Source organism: Tachysurus vachellii, chromosome 15 (genome assembly GCF_030014155.1).
Source record: "Tachysurus vachellii isolate PV-2020 chromosome 15, HZAU_Pvac_v1, whole genome shotgun sequence".
NCBI classification, from domain to species: Eukaryota; Metazoa; Chordata; class Actinopteri; order Siluriformes; family Bagridae; genus Tachysurus; species Tachysurus vachellii.
In genome coordinates, this window is record NC_083474.1 from 3955564 (window position 1) to 3966012 (window position 10449).

The 10449-nt window shown below is 38.0% G+C and overlaps 1 protein-coding gene across 1 annotated transcript in view; it reads right to left on the reverse strand.

Moving 5' to 3' along the window:
• Positions 1-10164, reverse strand: part of LOC132857646 (chloride channel protein 2-like) — a 52186-nt gene extending 42022 nt beyond the window's left edge. Inside the window, exon 1 of the mRNA XM_060887603.1 lies at positions 9858-10164. Coding sequence (XP_060743586.1) covers positions 9858-9908 — 51 coding nt within the window. The 5' untranslated portion in view covers positions 9909-10164. The remainder of the gene's footprint in view (positions 1-9857) is intronic.
• Positions 10165-10449: the final 285 nt, after the last annotated feature.

Genomic DNA, 10449 nt, shown 5'->3' on the forward strand with positions numbered 1-10449 from the left:
GTCAGAAACCCTGCTAACAAATCAAGTCAAAAAAACTTTTACACACCTGTTTAAAAACTCTAAATAAATAAATAAAAAGAAAAACAGAAAAAAAAAATCTGTGTTTACTCCGAACAAATTGTACTAATCCTCTCTCAGGCTGTGATTGTTAAATAAGCCAAAATACTAACTGGAAATCTTTGTTATCTTTTAATTCACATTGACGTTTATGGAGCTGTAAAATGGAACAATAAAACACAAGCGAATTCGCTTCATCCTTAAAGTACATGAAGTTCATGACGTTCTTTGAAGTGGAGAAGTTTCACTAATAAAATCAACCATAAAACAGTGTGTGGAATTTTCCAGCAGATTGTTATGTCAGATAATGTTAGAATTTGTGTTAAGATTCTGATAGAACTTTATAGAAACATAGAGAATGAATAGGGTTCAATACATGAAAGCCGCGTTCACACTGCAAGTCTTAATGCTCAATTCGGATATTTTGCTCAGATCTGATTTTTTTTGTTTAGCTGTTCACATTACCTTTTAAAATGTGGCCTATATCAGATACCAGTGTGAACTGTTTGCTGTTTCGAACTGACCCGCATGCGCAAACAAACAATAACAATGACGTCACATGCAGCACGCCGTTGCTCTAAAGTTGGCGAGGTTATGGAGGAAGTAAGCATTTTCGCTTTTCCTTCTAAATGTTTGTGTAATGGCAGCACAGAGACGCAGTGTTTTGAAAATTTTCGGATGTCGAGGGCAACTTTTGATTATTTGATCCATTTTGTAGGCGTAGTCACGTTTGTGTGCGTACTCGCCGGCACATAATTGTGACGAATGTCGATGTAGATTGACGTAAAAGTCGCATCAAATCCGCCTTGGTTGTTCACACTGCGGCCACATTGGAAAAAAATCAGATTTGGGTCTGATTCAGGACCACATATGGAAGTGGTCTGATTCTGATTTGAAAAAAAATCAGATCTGGGCTAGATTTGAGTGTTCACACTACTCCTGAAGAAGTCTGACCTGGTCACTTGACCCCAAAAAAACTCAGATTTGGGCCACTTTTACCTGCAGTGTGAATGTGGCCTAAATCTCTGCTCTGACTCTTTAGTGCGGATATTTTAATTTCACCGGATTTCTCCGTTTGCTTAAAAGAAAAGAAGAAGAAAATATGTTTTTACACTTTCAGGAAATCGGAGTGTAAAAGGAACGAGCCCACACACACACAAAGAGAAAATACAATGAACACACAATAAACACACTGAACACGATAAGCACACACTGCACACAATACACACACACAAAGGTACGTTAATAGTATTTGGCAGACCTCCTTATCCAGAGCAAATTACATTTAATCTCATTTTTATACAGTTGAGCAATTGAGGGTTTAGGGCCTTGCTCAAGGGCCCAGTCATTAACGCTTGGCAGACCCGTCATTTGAACTCACAACCTTCCGATCAACACCTAAACCACTAAGCTGCCACAAATCACAAATACCACATCCCATTAAACACTGAACACCCAAACAAACTGAACACAGATACACAATAAACCCACACGGAACACACAAAAACAATAAACACAAAATAAGCACAGCTACACAAGCACACACTTATTCCTCTGGCTGCAGCCACGAGCGGACTAACAAAATAAAAGAACATCATCTCGGTCTATTATCATTATTATTATCATCATCTCAGAGTTTAAAGCTGAAAGGTGTGAGAAAATGAGTTAGTTCCTGTTCTCACTTTCATTCTAACTGTGATAGACAGTCAATTCCTCAGCAGCATCTCTCCCTCTCTCTCTAAAGTATAATAAAGTAAAAAAAAAAGTGTGTGTGTGTGTGTGTGTGTGAGATCCATTTCCTCCCATTCATGAGCATTCCTGACATAACGAGTGCAAGGTTTAGCAGAACTTTGAGAGAAAGAGAGAGAGAGACTTAAAACGACAGTGACATTGACTAATTGCGCAAACATAGCTGGGCAGAACTAAAGGGAATGAGGAGAGAGAGAGAGAGAGAGAGAGAGAGAGAGAGAGAGAGAGAGAGAGAGAGAGAGCTAGTTAATTCTCAACAGTAGTCCTTATTCAAAGAACTAGTCACATCCAAGAAGATGGAGCTCTGTGTGTGTGTGTGTGTGTGTGGCAGCTGCAGATTGAAAGAGAAACACCTGGACTCATTCAAGTCGAGTAAAAATGTTTAAATTAAGTACATTCCATTTTTAAGATTTCTGTTTAAAAGAAACATTAAAAAAAAAAAAAAACGTCCTGCAAACGTTAAAACCTTTTATGGACACTTTAATTCTTCTTTAATTTAAATTATTTTGTCTTTATTCCCGGTTCAGTGCAAAAGGTTTTACACTCCACTCTCCAGGGTTTAAGTTCTGTTGTGTTCCATGTTGCGCCTTTGGAACACAACATATTTCAGTTTACAAACATTTGAAAAAAAGTTTTAATTTCATTTGATAATTAAAATAATAATAATAATAATAATAATAATAATAATAATTAATACCCAGAAGATAAAAAAAAGAGACAGACACACACACACCAAACTAATAATGGATGTCATGCCATGTGTACATGAACACAGTTTCCTCTATGTATGTGTATATATATATATTAAGGTCATAAAAGTTACACAAGTGTTGCCTTTTTTTGTCCCGATGACAAAGCAGCGAGCTGTTTCAGTGACCAGAAGAGGAAGTTCTGATTTTCCAGGATCACAGCAACACATTGACAAGTTAAGAAGGTTGAAAGTTAACACAACACAATACAGATCATGACAACAGGCTCTTTCTTAAGGACCCGAAGTTTGCGATTAACATTTAATGAGAAAGACGATTCGGGCTCAACATTCTCTCTCACTTTAATAACATTTAAAGAAACTGTGACCTAACAACTACACAAATCACACAGAGACAGAGACAGAGAGAGAGAGAGAGAGAGAGAGAGAGAGCACAGAGAGAGAAAAAGAGGGAAGAGAGAGAAAAAGAGAGAGAGACACAGAGAGACAGAGAGAGAGAAAGAGACAGAGAGAGAGAGAGACAAAGAGATAAGAGAGAGAGAAAGAGAGAGAGAGAGACAAAGAGATAAGAGAGAGAGGAAGAGAGAGAGAGAGACAAACACAGACAGAACAGAGAGACACAGACAGAGACAAAGAGAGAAGAGAGAGAAAGAGTGAGACAGACAAAGAGAAAGAGAGCAGACACAGACAGAGAGACAAAGAGAGAAGAGAGAGAGAGAGAGAGAGAGAGAGAGAGAGAGCAGAGAGACAGGCGAACAGAGACGGACAGGTAATACAATCAGATCAACAGCTAAGACAGACAGGTAAGACAATTAGGTATGTATATGACAGACAGACAGACAGACAGACAGACAGACAGACAGACAGACAGACAGACAAATAAGCTGTTAATAGAGAACAGTTGGTAAGACAAACAGAGAACTAAAGCAACAGTAAGACAGGTTAAGTACGTCAACCAGACAGGTGAGACAGGACAGAGAGACCACACCCAAACATCAGCAAATTAACTTAACCTTGTTATTTTAACCTTTAAGCCCCACCCACATGCATCTACTGTTATACATCTGTTGCTATGGTTACATTCCCGAGGTTGTTTTCTCACACTGTCTTTGTGGATATTAATTAAACGCCTTGAGCTGGTTGGAGGTTAGATTCAGGCCGAGTCTTAACTGATATTTCTGTCCAGCGTCATGGTTACAGCGTATCAGAAGCGACGGATTAGAGCTGGTATTAAATTTATATTAAAAATAAGAAAAATGTACCTTCAGGCCTTGAATTTTGTGTTTTAATAAAAGAGACGGATCAGGAGTTCCACATACGCCGGGACATGTTCGAGGGATTGAGAACTGAAGTCTCCTTATGACACCATTGTAATTTAAAGATTATAAAAAAAAAATCTTTCAATAAAAAATGAAGAATTTAAAGTAATAATGCTAAAATCTTTCCTCCTGCGCCTGAGGTGAGGGTCAGGAGTTCAGTCAGGAGTACAGTACATGATGTACTGCACAAGTCCCTGCAAACACCTTAGAAAGACGTGTGTGTGTGTGTGTGTTTGTGTACGCACACAAATGCACAGTTAACATTTTATAATCGGAACAGAGAATTCTAATGTAGTGCTTACTGTAACAAACAGATTTAACTGGAACTGAGCACACACACACACACACACACACACACACTAAGCCAGCTTCTAACACACACACACACACAAATAAACACTCATAATAACACACAAAGCCACATATACACACACATTGAACACACACTAATCCACATTCTAACACACACACAAATAAATATTCATACTAATACACAAAGCCACACTGCCACACACACAAAGCCACGCTAACACACACACACACACATACACAGCTCAGTGACTAATGGGTTTTCTGATCTGTAACTAATGTGTTTTTACTGACAACAACAGGGTCACCTCGAGATCGAGAGAGAGAGAGAGAGAGAGAGACACACACACACACACACACACACACAGGTAAGACAAATAGGTGAGAAGGACAGACATGTAGGACAAACTGACAGACAGACAAACTGGTGATAGTTTACATGAACGAGAAACAGAACAAACCAACAGACAGACAGATACAGAGACAGTAAGACAGGTTGAGTGGTAAGAGAAAAAGATTAAAAACAGGCTGAAAGACAGACAGACAGGAGGTTATATGGTAAGAGAAACAGATTACAAACATACATAAAACAGAGAGAGAGAGAGAGAGAGAGAGATAAGAGGTAGGCGGTGTAACAAAGCTAGACAGACAGACAGACAGACAGTTAGTTGCAGCAATAATCCAGTGATGATTATAAAAACACAATGTCTGGAAAAGTGACTTTTTACCTCTGCATGTTAATATTAACACAGCGCTTCTTTGTCTTTATACTTTTCTTTAGTGAGCACTTGTGCAATGTCTCACACACACACACACACACACAAACACAGAGAGCTAACCATAAAAAAAAAAAACTCCTGCAGAGACACAAACATTACATTTGTACAGATTTATTTCTTTATCATCAGCTGTGAAAAGTCTACAGTAAGCTAAAATATAACTAGCCATCTCACACTTGCGCAGGACAAGTTACCAATCTCACACTCACTGCATGCGCATTCGTGTGTATCACACAGACATGGTTACAACATCTTCACAGCCAAACACAAACTCTGAAAAGTTTGTAAACACTGATAACAAGTGCATTTAAGAAACGACAAATACTTGTTGCTTTGTTGTGTTCAATGCTGTGTTTTCATCCACAAAACTAGACAGACCTGCGGGCATATCATTGATATATGCGACCTTCAACCTCACAGCTACGTTTCATCTTGTTGCATGACGGTAAACAAGATTAGTTTAAAAAAAATACTCGTGCTATAAAGACTTATGTCCTATGTTTACAATGGATTGAAAAGTCTACACACCAATGTTAAAATGGCAGGTTTCTTTATAATGTAAAAAAAAAAATAATAATAAACCAAGGCAAATCATGTCAAAAAATGTTTAACCTCTTGTGAAATAACAATCAGGTTTCTGTAGGACCTTCTTCATATCTTCATTTCATTCAGAGCTGACAAATACAGTCATAGTATCTCACTTGTTTGAAAATGTTAATCAGGAGAGGAGTTTAAAGAATTTCCAAAACATTAGATGTACCATAGAGCACCATAAAGCTCATCATGAGCAGACAGAGAACATGGAGCACCATAGTGCCGTCACCAAGAACAGGACGTCACTCCAACATTTCTAAAAGGACAAAACAAAAACTTGCCATGGAGGCTGCAGATAGACGTACGGTCACATTAAAGGAGCTGCAGGAATATCTGACACCTACTGATTACTCTCTGCATGCCACAACCATCTCTCATGTTCCTCCCATGTCTGGACAGTGGTGTACAGCGGACAGACCGGAGGCTTTTCTCACAATACTAAACCACCCCAAACCATGTGGGGTGACAGTGGAGTGGAAGAATTATTCCATAACTCCAACAGGTATAAAGTTCCCCGTTCCCACGGTGAAGCACGGTGGTGGCAGCATCATGCTTTAGGGCTGTTTTTCCTTCAACAAGAACTGGGGCTTTTATCCAGATGGAGGGAATCATGATCAGCTACAAATACCAGCTGATTTAAGTGCAAAACCTTCAGATAAAAGAATCTTACAGTGACTCAAAGAAAAAAATCGAAATCAGACCTGAATCCAACTAAAAATCTGTGGGGTGACCTGAAGTGGGCTGTACACAGGAGATGACCTTACAACCTGATAGATCAGGAATGTGTGCAAAAAAAAAAAAATAAGAAAATATTAAAGTCAAGATAGACTCTTACTTAGAAATACTGAGCGCTGGAGGAAAATCTATGCTGTTTTAACTAACAGTTTGTTTAAGAGGTGTGAATACTTATGCAACCAGGTTGTCATTTTATATTCCTTCTTTCCATAAAAAAAAAAATTTGGATTGTTTTTCCACTTAATTTTTATGTCGTAATTAGTTCCGATATATTTTACCTTGTTTTAATTTTTTCTCCCTTTTATCAAAGCTGGCCATTTTCAGGAAGGTGTGTAAACTTTTAGATCCACTGAAATTTCCTTTTAAAGGCTTTGTTTACATTTTAGTCAAATTTCTTATGCACTCAAAAACCAAACATTTTCTATTTAGCACATTTGAAGCTTTTTAACTCTTTTGAAAATTACTTATAGACTAATCGAAATTTCTGGACAATGCAAAAAGATCCTCACTGTAGGATCACCTCAAACGTTTAACTGTTCACATTTGCATAAATCAACAAATAATATTAATGATGTTATTTGCATAAGGACCTAAGTTGCATAGATTTGATTTAATACATTTGAGAACACTGGACTGTAAAAGGAAAGAAAACAACTTGAAAACATCTCAAATAGAAAAGGATCAAAATAGTAAAAAAAAAAAACAAACAAAAAAAAAAAACATGTATGCAAAAGACACACACACATTTCTGTCTTTAACTAGCTTTAATTTGGACGGTCATGTGTTTACTGTGGCCAGCAAATACACACTTACTTTGTGTTGCGGTCCATGTGTCCTTCATTCTTTCACTCACTCACTCTGTCATTTACTCTCTCTGATCTGTTTTTACCAAGGAACAGACTTCCCTGCTTCGATATTTATCATCCCTGTGTAAGAGCATGTGTGTGAGAGTGTGTGTGACTTTGTATTGATGCCTAATCATATTGTGTGGAAAAAATTTTTTTTTGTCAATTACAAACACATAATTGACAACAAAACAACTAACGTGTCAAAAACATCAAAAGAGCACCAATCAGATCAGTTACTATGGTTACTGGTGTTAGGGTATCGTTAAGATATAATTAATTTAGTATGACTTGGTTTTGACCATCATCATGGTTTTGGTATGATGTGGTTTTGTTACTGCATTTGTCAAAGCCTTGTTGTGGAAGCGGAAATGTTTAATTGCTAGCTAACCGTTACACCAATCTATTTCCTCCATCTGCAAAAAAAAAAGAAAGAATGAAAGAAATAATCAAGCTTGGTTCAGTAAACAGGTCACTAAGTTTATGTTTAATAGCTAGCTAGGTTGTTTTTGCGACTTTTTCAGGAAGCTTGAAGTCTGTTTGAAACCTATTTACCTACTTTTATGGTTTCATCCCTGTTGTAGTGTTTATTATTTTAGAGCTGAAGTTTTACTGTCTCTAAAAATTTCTCTTTTTTACTTTCCAAGAATGTTTTATTGTACATTTAAGTTTTATTGTTATATTTTGTAAAGCACTTTGTGATTTTATCTGTGAAAGGTGCTATATAAATAAACTTTACTGTTCAAGAGTGAGAAAACCAGAACACTGGCCTCATGGGTACTAAAGTATACAATAGCATAAAGCCTACATACATATATATATGCATACACTCATAAGCGCTTACACACACACACACACACACACAGGAAAACAATGCAGGCAGTAGATCAAACAGCTGCCGTAATCTCATTTGGCTGACACAATGTAACACACACACACCAGAATAAGCCTTCCAACCTTCTTCATGCAAGTAAAGCTGAAGTAAATAAATAAAATAGAACACACACACACACACTATTTTTGGCCTTGTGCCACAAGATGTGATCAGACCTGAAACATACAAAGAGCTACGTCAAAAGAAACTACTTAAACTGAATACAATGACTCAGAAAAAAAAAAAAAAAAACAAGAAGTAAATGTCAAAAAAAAAAACAAAAGACTTGTCTCACACACCCCGGGCTCAACAAAGGCAGAGTTTCAATTAGTGTACCTAACTACTGACTTTAATTACACGATACAGCCAAACCCTTCAATATCTATCAAACAGAAATTTAATCAACACCTTCTAACCAATCAGAGTCCGACACCCCACAGCGCTGGGGTGTAACAAGGCAACTTTTCAAACAGCTTTTATTTGTGTGTGGAATGTTGTGCTTAAAATCAACACTTTCTAGTAAGAAGTCTAGATAAAAATACATTTTCTGTCTAGGATAATCTCTGTTTCAGGACAGCCTTGCTGCATAGAAACTGCTGTCAGCATCGCATGAGAATCTGTGGGAGTTTTCAGCGTTCAGAAAGCATCAGTGACAAACTGAGGACCCTTTCAGCCTTCACACACACACACACACACACACACACACCTCGCTCCAGCTGCAAGACAAAGGCACAGTGTGAATGTGTGTGTGTGTATCGGGGACAGCTCGTCCCGTAGCGGCTCAAGCTCCTGCACAGAAATGAGGCCTGTCATCTCTAACTAGACAAACACAAAGGCTTATGTACACGTACACACACACACACACACACACACACACACACATCTACAACCATATACAGTGCATGAAAAAATAAGACAAAATAAAACTACACACAATCAAACCAGGGCTGATTGATGAACCGTTCGTTACAGGTATAAAATCAATCTCCTTTTTCGTGATATCCAAAAAGGATGCAATATGCAAATGAGCTCTTTCACCAACTAAATTAAACTTTGTGATTTTTATTCATATAAAGCTGCTTTGCAATAATGTCCGTTGTTAAAAACGCTATACAGGTCTGAAGATTAATTAAAAATTGTATTATCTGGAAAATTAAAAATATAGATTTTTGCAAAATTATATTTAAGCCTGAATATAAGAAATAAATCTGGAAATCTTTTACAATTTTAAAGATTAAATGCAAAATTTCAACATGAAATTAGCTGCTTCAGGTGACATAATTTACTTGCTTTGATTGGTCGAGGTTAGTAATGTAAAATAAAAGTCAGGGGTCTGGAGTCAGTAGTTGGGAGTCAGGGGTCTGGAGTCAGTAGTTGGGAGTCAGGGGTCTGATTAAGTACTTTTGATTCAGGGTCTGGTATAGTGAAAGAAAGAACTGAGTAAAAAAAAATATAATAAATGAAAACAAAAGTCTAAATAATAAATAAACAAATACAAATAATAAAAATTCAGCAACAGCAAATAAAAGCAAAAAAGTGATACACGAGAAAAGAGAACAGAGTAAATACAAGCAAACCAATAACAGAATAAGAAAGTAGTGAGTAAGAGAATAAAATTAATAAACAAGAAAACTGTTGCAAAATGAAAAAAGACAATAAACAAATCATCTCGCAACAAAATTCAGAATAAGATGAATAAATAAAGAATGAATCAAAAGAAACATGAATTTGCTCTTATTCCCTTAGTGACTGTCTACAGCACAAATAACGCGCGCGTCAAACAAACAAACAAACAGACAAACAGACAGATAGACAGACAGAAATCCCCCCCTCACACGCAGTGAAAAGCGCTCGCGCACTTTAGTGGAAACTTGACTGTGAACTCACCAAAGTTTGTTCATACTGCAGCGCGCGCTGATCCGCGGCTTCTCCTGCCATGGCTGTGTGCTCGCGGACACGGTGACTGAGCCGCGCGCGCGCACACCGGAGCTCGGGACAAGAACCGAAGCCCAAAGGAACACACAGCGCTGAGCACGCGCACGCACTGACACTGAGGATTTATGCGAGAAACCGTGCCATAAAGTCGGCGCGCGCGTCACGCGACGGCAGTCAACGCAGTGCGACGGTTGCATAACGCAGGCTGAAGTTTGTTCATCTTTTATATTCCACAAACAGCCCCGTTTCCTTCCACGAGCTGAGGCGGAACCACGGCGGAATTCCGAGGTTACGTCTTAAATCACTACTGCACTACAAAGTGCGCGTGAGCCACTTTTAGCAGTGTACTAATTTGTCATACTTTTTTTTAACACAGCAGATTTTTGGACGAAGCCAAAAAAGTAAATCCAGTTTATTTCTCCGTGCGCCCCTACGCTTTCTCTGGAATGGTACAGTCCAAGGTTTTATGTAGGCGAGCAGCTGCGCGTGGTCCACAATCCGGTTTAGGCTTGTTGGAGTTTCTTATTTTGTTTGTAGATGTTAA